The sequence below is a fragment of the Cryptosporidium bovis genome, assembly GCF_009768925.1.
Source record: "Cryptosporidium bovis isolate 45015 chromosome Unknown contig_1, whole genome shotgun sequence".
Classification (NCBI taxonomy): Eukaryota; Apicomplexa; class Conoidasida; order Eucoccidiorida; family Cryptosporidiidae; genus Cryptosporidium; species Cryptosporidium bovis.
This window is the reverse complement of record NW_027125030.1, coordinates 1117-14810: the sequence shown is the minus strand read 5'-3', so window position 1 is coordinate 14810 and position 13694 is coordinate 1117. Positions and strand designations below refer to the sequence as shown.

Sequence of the window (13694 nt, the reverse complement as noted above, 5' to 3'; positions counted from 1 at the left end):
TATTTTACAAAGCGAAGTAGTTATATGTCAATGTTAATTCCATTTATTTAGATTTTTTCTAAAAAAAATATTTTATGAATTTAAATATGATTAATACATTCATTATTTTCCGATTTGCTCCATTTTTTGTGTGTGATGTCTTATTTTTCGGACTCACCCAATAAGCCTATTTTAAAAAAAGCTTGAGATGACGAAAAGTGGCGTTGTTGAGTTTATATATCTGTTGGTATTGATCATATCGATAAACATAGGCAATGTTCGCTGTTCGGAAAGGTTTCGAGTAACACCTGATGTAATTGAGAATCTCCAAAATGGGAAAATGACACTTACAGAGGCTCTAGACCGCTATGTACTACCTACAGACATAGTAGTGTCTTATCTACAAGCTAGTTCGAAGGAATCTCAGGAAAAAATGAATGTGAATTTGAATGGTGTTCTGGCAGAAGTCTTCAGTATTGGGGACACCGTCTATATTGGTGGTATCCCCCCAAAACCAGAAAATGAGTTGACTATTTACGAGAGACTAAGAGATCTGTCAGACCCTGGTAACCCAGGAAGAAGATGGTGTTGGAAGTTCGTTAAACACGCTCAGGTAAGTAGTTAAAATAACAGTGGTAAAGCCATTTAAGGAAAAAATCCTAAAAATTTCTTTCAGGCACCATACAATTGGGGTCATATCACAAACTTTGAAAATTGTGAATTTTCCGGAGATGACTCAAGATATCAAATAACAGAGGACCAAATTTGTACAGGAACCGGAGGTATCGAATCTATCTCCATTTATCAAGGTTTTTTCACGAATTACGAATTATCTTGTATTGAAAGAAAAGTTGCAAGATTGTCTTCTGCCGATTCATGTTGGGTTGTAGAAAAGGGAGTAACTCAACAAATGATAAATAATGCAGACATATCCCTTCAAAAAGGTGTTTCAAACCCAACAAGGTTAAAAATTTCAGTAAAGCCACATCTCATTTTAAAGAGACTATTTGGTAGTCAATCTAATGCATGTAATCCGGAGAATCTGGTTGCACCATTTAAAGGATTGGATGGTTCTTCGCTGATTGCATCCAGATTTAACCGTGCAAGCGGTGGAATTGAATTGTTACAACGCTGTGACGGGTCACAGTATGAAGAGGCACTGGTTGAATTAGAAGAAAATGATTTTGGAGACGTTGTATGTATACCTGACCCCCCTTCACCTTCCTGGCTTTGTTCAGGGCTAGCTGTAAATTGTAAACCTTTTTAATTATAATAATTAAAATTAATCTAAGTATCTCACTGTATTCCTGACATCATCAAACCATTTGCTCTTAATTGCGTCATATGCAGTTATTCTTTTTCCGGGATCATAAAGTAACATCCTAAAATGGTATTGTAAATTCAAAAATTAACAAAAGTGGAACAACTTACATTTTGATTAGTTCTTTTGCCTCCCTTTCAAGTAAATGAAGTTGTGTCGATGAATTTTTCATAAGCTGATTTTCTATCCAATTTTCGTTTATTTTCCATTTTGGCCATTCTAAACTGAATTCAGGGAGAGATGCTATTTCCTTATATATTTCCTCACTAGGTGTACCTAGAATTTTGAATATCTTAAATAAAGTGGAAATTTCACTATCTCCTGAAAATAACGGTTTTCCAATAAATAATTCCACAAAAATACAGCCAACGCTCCATATATCGACAGAACTGGAGTAGTTTCTAAGGCCAAGTATTAATTCTGGTGCTCTGTACCACAGCGTGACAACCTCCCTTGTCAGTGTCTTAAAGGGGGAAGATAGAACACGAGCTAATCCGAAATCAGCTATCTTTACGCCCGGTATATTCGCACCATTAACTAGTATGTTTTGTGGTTTTAAGTCTCTATGAATTATTCTACAAGTGTGAAGGTGGTAGAGGCCATTTAATATCTCGAATATTATATGTTTTGTAAATTTTATTGGAGGGATTTTGTCCGGAAAAATCGTGAGATAACGTTTTAGATCATATGAAATATATTCAAACACAATATTTACATTATTCGGGGATATAACAATGTCATGAATAGTTACCACATTAGGGTGGTTGGTTTCACGAAGGATGGAAATTTCTCTCAAAGTTGTCGTTGATAATTCCCCAGAACCACCTCTAAGAGTTTTTATAGCAAAAAACTCACCAGATTGTTTTTTTCTACACTTATATACAATTCCATATGTTCCTTCACCAATAATATCTAAGTATTCATAATCATCCAAAGAATTGCGATTATCTTTTTCTCCCCCTCCTAATGCAAACCTAAGTGAGTCATGGATTATTCTCTTAATCATGAACTAAAAGTTATTAAATATTTATAATCTTTGTTTCAATATTCATACTACTCCCAACACAAAAATACCATTTTTTAATTACTAGTACAAATTATCGATACCATTATTGTGTGCATGAAATAAAGTGACGCGGCACCGAATGGGTAGTTGATTAATTAATCGAATTATATTAATTCCTCAAGGTCTTGTTTTTATAAGAAAAATGAACCGGGCTTTGTTTAGCTTTTATAATTGCTTCCCACCATGCAGAGAAACCAACTGAGTCTCTAGAGTTGTACAAGTCAGAATTATAATCTTTGCACAGTTTTCTAAATCTCTCATTTGCTGTCTGTAAGCCGAGGCACTGAATTTTAGTTTCATACCTCCCTTTTGTGGCCCTTACTAATAGCAACCAAATTGGGCCTTCTTTTTTCAAAGTTACAGTACAGTTATCGCAATGAAATTCAAATTGGAAGAGTGTCTTGTCCCATGTGACAAATTCTGTCGTCACAGTACAATGAACTTCATCGCTCATACCGATATTCTTGTTTGAAACCTTGTCGTTGCGCGGCCTTAGTGGTGAACTCCATCCACAGAATAATGTCTTCTTGTTCGGCTCTCCTTCACCTGTGGGAGAAAATACCCAATCGAGAGTTCCTTCTATAGCTATATGAATTGCTGACAAGGTATATATTAGTCTTGAAATAATCTCATCGTACTTGTACTGATCACTTACGTTAATAACCTCAGACGGCAGGTCGTATTTACAATGAATTGCATACAGTCTGCCGTTTTGTTTAATTATATTGTAAACTTGATACAGTGATGACTCAAATTTTAGAGGTGAGTAGTCATACCATAATGATCTTGGTGGTTTAGAATCAAGCAATTCGTTTGCAGTTGATACATCGTGAGCAGTAGGTGATCTCGTCATAAGGTGTTTATTGTTATCCCAGATGATTTTGACACACGGCTTGAGTAAGGAATATGGGACATCGAGAATTACAGCTTCTATGTGTGGGTAACTATAGAAAACTTCGGCTAGTGCATCCTCAATATTCTTGTTATTTTTTAGTTGGTCAATGAAATAAACTGGAGAAGAGTTGAAAACCTCGTTTTCCTGACTACAATTAAATATTTCTTCAAGATTATCAAAAGCCTTTTTGGCATTATCAATAGTTGAACTAGTTGGTAAAACACCAATGCAGTTGTACATTGGATCGAATTGTATAGTTGGAATAATATCAGTGAATATCCAAGAGCTGTAACAACCAACAATAATAAAATTAAGACGTCTAGACGAGTTAAGGTATTCTGAGTTGAAATCTAATGCGGGAGAATAATCAGGATCCAGTTTGAGTGCTTCGTTACAAAAGAAAAATGCTTTCTTCCAGTTTCTTTGTGATTGATAACATTTGGCCAAGTTGACAAAAGTTGATGGGTGCTTATATTCAGGGCAGCATCTCAAACTTTCGTTGTAATAAAAAATTGCCTCATTGATGAATCCACCCTTTAAACAAATCTGTGCCAAAACGTCAAAAACATCAATATTTGATTCAAGTGGATAAACATTTTTATAGACGTTCCTTAAGTCAGAAATAATATCTTCTTTTTGTCTAATATTGATATCGTTAATAGTTGACAATATCCCTTTTTTAAGAACCCAAAGTATGAATGGATCATGATTGCTATATCTAAGGAATCCTAAGAAAGGCTTTAGTCCTATTGAACAAGAATGTTCTTCCAAGTCAATTCTTTCGAATCCTTTTTGAATTCCTAAAAGATTATCAGGAATAAGATCATCTAGACTATCAATGAATGATCCTATTGTTCTTGGAAAAAAGGATTTTCTCTTCCCTAAGATACATGTAATTTGGAATGTGTCTTTGTACCTAGTTGCAATAGAACTGCCACCAAAATTGCTAAAGTACTTTTTCATTGCATCCAGATTTACCATGAAGCTCATACATCCATGAATCGCAATATGAGGTGGTCTAATTGACATGAATTCAGTGTCATCAGGGTACCCTTTATCACCAATCAAAATACATATATTTCCATTTGTATATTCAAAAAATCTTCTTAACATCTTAATTGCACCAATTGGGAGTACAAAAGACATTTCCCTGTTCAACATTAAATAAGATTTAATAACTTTATAAAGATTAACATCGTAATCTGCATATTTTAGTATTCTAAGGTCTTTCTCCGAAAGTTTAGACCCATCATCATTTTCAGAACTTGCAATAAAATCGTTATTTACTTCTATCCTTTCAGAAATCTCAGTTTGATCATCTAAATAAGACAAATCCTTCCATCCCCAAGTCAAAGTCATTCTGTCAGCAATGCTTGGATGAGTCAAGTCTAATTCTTCTATAGTTGAGTAAACAGAAACTGTTGCCCTAGAAACATTATTATCACCATTGATAGCCAATGCATCTGTCAAAAGCGAATCAAGAACGTAATTGCAAACTAAAACAATACTTGAATCAACAGGTATCTGCTCATTTCTATTCAGTCCCACAAAAATATCCCCAGGTTCGGAAAAATTCCCATTAAAACGGGCGAAATCAAGCCATCCCCTCTCAACAAATTGTACCAATACGCTAGAATCCCTAAGAAGAAACGAGAAACTAGCCTCAATTGCATCTGTGAAAATGTACTTAAACGGAACATCTGTGTACCCGAGATCCTCCCATACAGGAGCATATTTCTCTAGTGCTCTTAAAAGTAGATAGGTAAATCTTCCATGCCCACCCCCAACTTCAATAATATATACCTTCTTAAATGATTTATTAGATGCATGTTGATCCATAATAAAACTATGAATTAATCTCGCATATCCATTTGCAAGACGGCTGTTTGAAGTTATGAAGCTTGGAACTTGATTTTTTCGCCAGGCATCTATAGAAACCGTCTCATAATATCGCTCCAAAATTTTCCATAAACGGGACTTAGGAAGTTCTACACTATTCTCAATTAGATACTTGGCATTAGGATCATCCTCAACAGTTACTTCCCTTCCAGAACTTGTACTCATTGTCAGAAAAGCTACAAAGTAACAAAAGGTCCTCGAAACTTATTTATGAGCGCTTCATTTTCACCGCCTTTACCTTAGATGTGGGGTATAGCTTAGGTTATTTAAATAAATTAGAGTATAATTCAAAGTTCATAAAATAATTTCACGAGGTATTTTTAAATAAATAGTTTCCCCTACCTAGTTTTGAATGCGAATCCATATAAAACCCCTTAGTTTCTCATAAATCGATAAAATAAGTTCGCGCCAGAGATTCTGACCTTTGAGAATTAATTTAAGAGGCATTTTGGAATATATAAGAATCCAACTTGTGAAATATGAATGGGACTATAATAGGGTTGATTTGTGTCTTAGGGATATACTTCTTCTTTATTATTTATGGGATTGTACAGGAAAAGATTCATGCATTAGGTAACAAAAGTATTGGAGATAACTTTAACTATAGCATATTTTTAGTCTTTTGTTTTTGCTTAGTTAATACAATTGTTAGTTTTTCAGTTATCGAGTTCAGGAATTGGAAGGTCGGCCATAGGGGACTTAGTAATTCAAATGAGGGTAAGAGAGATTCGTTAAAAGATTGTAAAAAATCTATTTTTGGTCTCTCTACTGGCTGCCTGTTTCAAATTTCATTGACGTCAGTGAGCTATGTTTCGTCGATGGTGCTTACAAATTTAGCACTAGGTAAGGTTAATTATCCAACTCAAGTTCTAGTTAAGTCCGCAAAATGTGTTCCAATTATTGTTGTTGGAACTCTGTATTTCAAAACCAAATATCCTTGGTACGACTATTTAACTGTAGTTGTAATTACAATTTCACTTTCTTGTTTCAATATGATGCAAATAAAAACTAACAAGGCTGGTACCGCACAAACATTATCAGGAGTCATTTTGTTGGGTGTTTCACTAATTTGCGATGGGTTAACAGGCCCAAGGCAAGATAAACTGATAAAAAAATATAATGTTCCTTCAAATGTACTCATGTTTTATACAAACCTATTTGCAACAATTTTGTGTGGCATTCTGTCTATTATTTTTGAGGGCTATAAACCATATCACTTCATTTCGAAGTTTCCTTCAACTCCTTATTATATATTAGCGTTGTCCCTGACAGGTACATGTGGGCAGTTTTTTATTTTCCAGTCGCTAACTAGATTCGGGTCTTTATATTTGGCTATTATAACAACTACAAGAAAATTCTTTACAGTGTTAATTTCCGTTGTCTTATTCGGGCATCAATTAACCTTCGGACAATGGCTATGTGTAATTGCGACTTTCATTGTATTAGGGATACAGACAATTTTTTCACGAAAATCAAAGGAAAAGATTAAAGGGGAGTAAATTACTTATTATGTTTACCTAAGTTATTACAACACACTAATTTATAGTTACTAATTACTAATCTTTCTAATTTCACTGATAAGTACTCAATAGGTCGGCTACTTTATTTGTTTCTTTCTAGCTTTAATTAATGCTCTTTTTGCCTCTCTCTCTTCCTCTTTTTCTCTAATTACAGCTTCTAGGTTATTTGTTTGTAAGGCCTGCGATAACCTTACCTTATTTGCGGTACCCCTTATAGCTCTTTGTAATCTCCTCAAGAGCTGTTCTGCTTCGTTTGTTGTAACCTCAAGTAATTGTAGTTCCTTGAACACATTACCTTCCCATTCAGAGACAAATTTTGAATAGTATCCCGTGGATGATGTAGCCATCCTAAATTCTTTTTCTAAATTTCTAAATCTATCAATAAAACTTTCTGCCTCGTATTCAGCCCACTCTTTAATAAAGTCTGGTGATGATTCCCATTGTTCATCAGAAATTTCTGCTAATTTAGAAGAGTTGTCATCATGCTTAGTGCTTATTTCCTGTTTCTCTTCATATCTTCTTCTATCAATGGGATTATCTTCATCATAGTCAATTCCAACATTTTCCCAAATATCTCTTTCACTAATCTGAGTGTTCATTCCTGTGACATTTTTCATATATTTTTTGTATTCTTCTGAAATTCTGTGATTATAACTATCTGTCACTATTTTGAAAATTCGGTTTACATCGTCTGATTCTTTCTTTGAAAGCCAAAGACCTCTTAGAATAATAATGGTATTGAATGGTAGAACAATATATGTAATTGCAAAGAATAAAGGCAAAATAACAACAATAGTTAGTGAAGGAGAACAATCATAACCCTCTAGATAATCAAAATTTCCAGTAAATATATCCACAACCGTAGTTAGAGCTTCGTAAAAGGTTGAGTATTTCGAGTTGCAGAGGGAAAAGTTAACAAAAACTAAAATAATTAATCCAATAAAAATGAATGTCATGAACAAAAAAGTTAGGGATAATGGTGAAATGCATCTTGAATAAGAATATATTAAAAATCTGAAATTAGCTGATATTGATGTGAGAGGACCGATCAATCTTATAACCAACAACCAAATCAATGCAATATTTAAGTAGGAAAGGCCAATAGTAAACTCATACAATTTATCAAAAACACTTAGTGATATTATCGAATTAGCCAATGTAAATTTGTAGTAAAAAACGACAATATACAAGCAAGTTCTCGCAAATATCAAAAGTATTATAAATAAATCATGAATTCTAGATAAATCTGTGAAAATATAGTTAAAGAATGAGAATGTGGTTGAACGTGCTGATCTACCTGAAGTGCTTGGTGAATTTCTATATATTTTGATAAATTTTTTACATTCCAACGAGAAAATCACGATATATACAATATTAAATACAAAAATGGCCACTTCAATTGCTATCTTAATGTATTTGCTCACATTTTTTCCAGATACATCAATTAATATATTAGTTGGAGTCTTATTTATGGATCCTGCAAGATTATTTGTAAAGCTAATTCTCACAAAGTTGATTACTTGGTCTTTCAAAATCAAGGCAGGTAGTAAAACATCAAAGTATATAACCTGTGGATATTGCAAGAGTTCACTCAATATCTCATACAAATTATTAAAAGTATTCAAAAAGTTATCTGGTACTATTAATTTAAAATAATATCCTGGAAAATTCATTATTTTTTTATTCCTATATTCCATATTAAAATCATTGATCATTTTGTTATCATTATCGTTGTAAGAACTACATTTATCATTTGGAGTATAGAAGAATTTGAATAAATCATTTTCTGACACAACACCATCGTATAAATTCACCAATGACCTCTCTTCAGAAGTAACAACAGCCCTAAACAATACCCCTGGATCTTGATCTAAGTTTAAAAGTAAATTTTGATTAAAAATGATTACGGGTTTTTCGGAATTTGGATCAATATTAGGGAAAAGAGTATTTATCTGTATTTCTGAAGTATAATTATAAAGTATCTTAGAAATCGCAAGAGAAATCCAGAGTGAAATTTTGCTTGGAATTTCAGAACTATAAATGCTTAGAGATTCACTGTTAGTTATATGTTTAGAAAGAGTAACAGTATCATAATATTTAGATTCAGTAGAAGAGATAATTGGTTTTTGAACATTTGCGTTTATTACGTTAAAGAACTCGTTCCAAGAAATGGAATTTAAATGGGCACCAATCAAATGCATTCTATATTCCACAATAGTTGATATAATAAGGAGTATTAAGAAAATAAAAATTATTACTCCAAACCAAATGCTTTCACCAATACTATTGATTTTTTCAGTAAATGTTAATAAATTTTCCATTTTCGGACATGAGGACTTTGCCATTACATTATTCACTTGTAAAGGTAATCCATTTTGGTCGTTCAAGCCTATTGAATTTGAATTATTGTCATCTTTGTTCTTGAAATGAATAGACTGGGTAATATCAACTGAACTTTCCATTGTTCCTACCATTCTATACATAAGTTCTTGACTCGTACTAATTGCATTTCCTCTACTAAATGAAACAGTCCCGGGGAGAGAAAATGCTGTCTTCCCAAAGTTGAAAATGGAGCTATAGTATTCGTGAATAGATTTTGTAATAAGATTTTGGTAAGAATGTTGTGAATTATTCGAATTTAGACTCAATGAACCACTTGAAGCATTAAGCGAGACTTGAGTCTGTATTTTATCATTCTTTTGTTCATTCATTTCACTCTTTACTTTTCTGACTTGTTCAAATGCATCGTATTTACTTAATTCTATTTCTTTTCTTTGTTCCTTTGTGAAGAGTCTTTTTTTTGAGAATAACATATCGTATATTCGTTCAAATGTAGTAGATTGTGCCATAAATTCAGAATATCTATTTCTTATGGTGAGCAATTCATTTATTTCTGAATTACTTTTTTCTATAGCATTTACTTCTAGATTTTCGTTCTCAAAACTTTGGTTATTTTTTTTGGAAATTTCATCATAGTTAATATACCAAGGGGAAATAAGTACTTTTGAAGAGTAGTTTCTGGAACAATTATCCAAACACCATTCAACAGTGTCAACAGTTGAGTTGTACAAATGGCATAGCAAGGCGTAAATGTAGCTAGGGAATACTATTCCAAAAAAAATAAACAATGGGATAATAAATAGTCCAGTATAAGTATTAGAACGGTGCAAAAGTTCCCAAACAAAGCCGCAATTTCCTGTTATAATCAACAACATATGTAACATTATTGATGAAAATGTTGAAAATATAGAGGAATAGTGCCCAAGTATGATAAGACCAACATAACCGTAACAAATTGAGAGTAAAATTCCAATAGCTGCTCCAAGAAGTGTAGGAAGTACCAATTTTTTTACGATTACAGTGATAGAAGTAGCATGCTTTTTTGAGAGCTTTATTGAGATAAACCAAAAGAGTTCCCAAAGCATTATTATTGTACTACAACACCCTGTTACTCTATATAACGAGACACAAGTATATAAGTAAGTAAAATGAGAATTCTGTTCTGAAAATAGAGTATCGAGTTCGCTGACATTTAGATTTTCAACTTTCGAGTGGTCTAAATATGAATCTTGAAACCAGACCCAATTTATTGGTATGAAATACGATATATATGCCATTGCGCTTATAAGGAATAGAAGTGATCCTAAAACTGCGAACATTCTGTTTAAGGAAGATTTGATAGTTTTCATTGGTGAAATAAGTACATCTTTATGTGTAATAATTCTGACAAAAGATACAAACATAACAAAAAACGCCAGTACAAAATATATGTATGAGTATTTATTTGTCTTTATCAATAATGAATTTATACTTAAGTTTGATGAAAAAAACCCAGTAATTGAAGTTGCCTCCAATATAAAATTTACGCGACTTTCTATTCCAAGAAAAGGGTTGTAAGTAAAAAAAGAAGTATTTATACCAGTAATTTTGTCATTTCCAAAATAATTTTCGTTGATAATAATCTCATCAAAAAATTTGTATATTGATTCCGTGTCATAGGGATATAAATAAATAGTATTTTTGTTCAATACTGCTCTCGTCTCGGTTATTGATATATCTGGAATTTCATCATTTAAAAATGATAGCTGCATTACTACAGGTGTAATCAATGGAGAATTTAAGTTAGACCTAAAGTCAACGAAAGATGGGAACAAAATTAAAGCAATCCATCTAACGTAGTCTGCCTTTGTGACGACGTCACTGACAGTTCCCCTACCACATGGAAAAATATCGCTTTCTTTAATTGAGTCAGATAAATTTTTTTTTGAATTTGTAATGTAATCTGAAAATATTGTTGAATAAAGGTTTTCAAAGCTGCTCACACCATTTTCACCTACAAATCCAATACATCCGGAGCTCAAGTTCGGCTGAAGGCCAAACTTTTGTTTCGATAGATTGTCATATATTGCATTTCTAACATCACCCGAAGCATCATAAACTGTAACAAAAATAATAAAAAAAAAGCACACAGAAATGAATAATAAAAGGTCTACAGTCTCTGGAATAGAATAAGCAGTTCCTCCCTCTTTTAGAATTCCATAAATTGAGGGTTCTGAATTTGATAATTTCTTCCATATTGAAGTTAATCTCGATTGTACTGTTTTTTCTTCTTTTGGAGACCATATTGTAATATTTGGAGTCAAAACAAACGGGAAAATTTTTTCTCTATAGGCTTCTATATTAGAAAGGGGGTGTTGATTATCAATATTAACCTCCAATGTTGATTGTATATAATACCTTTTGGCCTTTTTTTGTTTGATCCTCTCTTGATTTGACGAAGTTGGTAGATTTACTGTGTATGTTGAATCTAAAATAGAAAATTTTACCTCTTTATTATTAGAATAACTATCATTTTCCTCATCAAATTTGACACATTGCCGACTAAGTTCGCCAGGGTAGTTCCCTCTAAAATCAACTGTGGGAAATTGATTCATGTTGTTCATTTGAAATGTCAAAAAGGATAGAATAAGTTTTTCAATTAATCAAAATATATATACATCCATATCTGAAATAATTTTTTTTTATATTTATTCTAATGAGTAGGTGTTTGATAACCTAATTATTTCCTTGCACAAGATCATGCAACCCTGGCGCCAAGCATGTAAATCTTTTCTTAAAACAAAGAAAACGGAATTAAAAAAAAAATTAACTGGAATGGTCAGTTGCAAGGAAGCCATACACATTTAGTAATTTATTAAAAATATACAAATAACTTTCAAATAAGGCAAATTAATCACAAAATCGGACATATTCCCAATAAATAAAAAAAGAATATATAAATACAAAATAGATACAATATATTAAGTATAGTAATATTGTTTTAACTCATTAATATCTTCTATTCAAGTTATAATTAATTTCTTATCTTTCAATTGATGGATCCAAAATACAGCATTTTTATTAGCGCGTAAGGTATTCACAATTACGGTAAAACAAGGTCCAATAAGCGAAAAAGATGAAAATAAAATTGTAATATGTTTAATTCAGCAATTATAACAAATATAAATATTAGATGCTGCAAGTCATCACTTCAATTAGGTACTTCGTTGGGATTACTCTTTATTATTCATTGCTTACATTACTGTAGCTTCAAAACCACATCTTTCCCAGCAAAAATAGATAAAAGCGACATAATGAAATATGTAATTGGCGAATTACTCAATGTACTTATTCCAATTTACATTTTTTCATATTCTTCAAAAATGAGAGAATTAAATTTCAATAATTTTCGTAGTTATTTCAATTATTTCCTTAAATATGTTATCCCAGGTATTATATATGTAGTTATGGCATTTATAATAGGATATCTCGATGAAATCCCTATAAAAAAAGACATTTTGAGTTGGTACTTACCTTATCGTTTCATAATGATAGTAATATTTGCCTACCAGTTTGTTATTGGAGTGATAATGTATCCTATAGTTTCATTATTAAATAGTGCAGATAAAGGAAATATTTTAGAAGAAAATATTCCAAGTAATGATTACTTCAACAGATTCGTAGATGATGAATATTCAGAACCAGAGTTTAGTTCCAAATTTGTCAATTCAATTGGAAATCCTTTTTCAGAATTAAAAAGCAGATTAGGAGGACGCAATTCAAAATTGGCATATATGATTTCAAATATTTTAGTATATTTCTTTTTTATGAATATTTTTTACTATTTCTCACTTGGATATGAACTATACATAATCTACACGACGTTTTATGTGGGTATTTTTATTATATACTCCGTGAAATATATTAATAAATCCCCATTAAGTACAATATCTTATACAATTTTGGTCTTTTTTTGTTTGCTTTTTTATATTCACTCAAAAATACAAGTATTAAACAAAAATAATGGCTCAATGTTATTTGTCTCCCTTTTCGTTTTTCTTACATACTTTTTCGTTGGCTATAATGGCGATGTTTTCAACTTTATATATGGTATTAGACTATATCATATTGAACTTTTTTCTTTAATTCCAATAATTTATGAAAGGCTGAAGACGGATCATAAAAATATTGTTTTTTCACCCTTTCATTTTCCCTTATTTTCTGATAATGGAGAATTTCTACTTAAAATAACCTATTCTTGGATCGCTATATTTTTGATATCGTATAACTTGAATTATTTTCAAATTAATAGGTCAATAAATAGGAAGATTTTTGATTACATAGAAAAAATACCATATATACTCATCTTACTTTCAACATCAATATTTTTCATTTATGAGAGGGCCAGTATTCTTGATATATGATATTAGAATGTACTTCTATTGTTTATAATGATAACAGTATTATTTTCATTAAACAGTTTATTATTTAATTATATATGATATTATTAGTCTCAAATATACTGTAAACACTAAATCATATTTTCTTTCAGTCCAATATTTGAATATGCCACTACTTTTTCTTAATTTCAGGTCATAACTTAAATTATACAATGAGGGTTGTTAACCTTTATTAATAAAAAAACATGTTATTTACCTAATATTCTTTTTTAAATTTATTTTATAAAGGTTATAT

The 13694-nt window shown here is 31.6% G+C and overlaps 6 protein-coding genes across 6 annotated transcripts; 3 read left to right on the top strand and 3 right to left on the bottom strand.

The window, feature by feature from the left end:
* Nucleotides 1–187: 187 nt before the first annotated feature.
* Nucleotides 188–1246, top strand: FG379_000176 (uncharacterized protein; the record flags this gene model as incomplete). The annotated part of the gene is made up of 2 exons (XM_067326511.1): nt 188–592; nt 656–1246. 2 exons carry the CDS (start codon nt 188–190, stop codon nt 1244–1246), a joined length of 996 nt encoding a protein of 331 aa, XP_067183130.1.
* A 160-nt stretch (nt 1247–1406) lies between these two features.
* FG379_000165 (cyclin dependent kinase A) lies at nt 1407–2306 on the bottom strand (the record flags this gene model as incomplete). Its single annotated transcript, XM_067326499.1, has 1 exon — nt 1407–2306. One exon carries the CDS (start codon nt 2304–2306, stop codon nt 1407–1409), a length of 900 nt encoding a protein of 299 aa, XP_067183119.1.
* Nucleotides 2307–2475: 169 nt separating this feature from the next.
* On the bottom strand, nt 2476–5325 carry FG379_000154 (uncharacterized protein; the record flags this gene model as incomplete). Its single annotated transcript, XM_067326487.1, has 1 exon — nt 2476–5325. One exon carries the CDS (start codon nt 5323–5325, stop codon nt 2476–2478), a length of 2850 nt encoding a protein of 949 aa, XP_067183108.1.
* A 314-nt stretch (nt 5326–5639) lies between these two features.
* On the top strand, nt 5640–6659 carry FG379_000143 (UDP-galactose transporter; the record flags this gene model as incomplete). The annotated part of the gene is made up of 1 exon (XM_067326475.1): nt 5640–6659. The coding sequence occupies one exon, from the start codon at nt 5640–5642 to the stop codon at nt 6657–6659; it is 1020 nt and encodes a 339-aa protein (XP_067183097.1).
* A 98-nt stretch (nt 6660–6757) lies between these two features.
* FG379_000112 (uncharacterized protein) lies at nt 6758–11623 on the bottom strand (the record flags this gene model as incomplete). Its single annotated transcript, XM_067326441.1, has 1 exon — nt 6758–11623. The coding sequence occupies one exon, from the start codon at nt 11621–11623 to the stop codon at nt 6758–6760; it is 4866 nt and encodes a 1621-aa protein (XP_067183066.1).
* Nucleotides 11624–12055: 432 nt separating this feature from the next.
* FG379_000001 (membrane associated protein) lies at nt 12056–13423 on the top strand (the record flags this gene model as incomplete). Its single annotated transcript, XM_067326426.1, has 2 exons — nt 12056–12087; nt 12193–13423. 2 exons carry the CDS (start codon nt 12056–12058, stop codon nt 13421–13423), a joined length of 1263 nt encoding a protein of 420 aa, XP_067182955.1.
* Between the last annotated feature and the right edge of the window lie 271 nt (nt 13424–13694).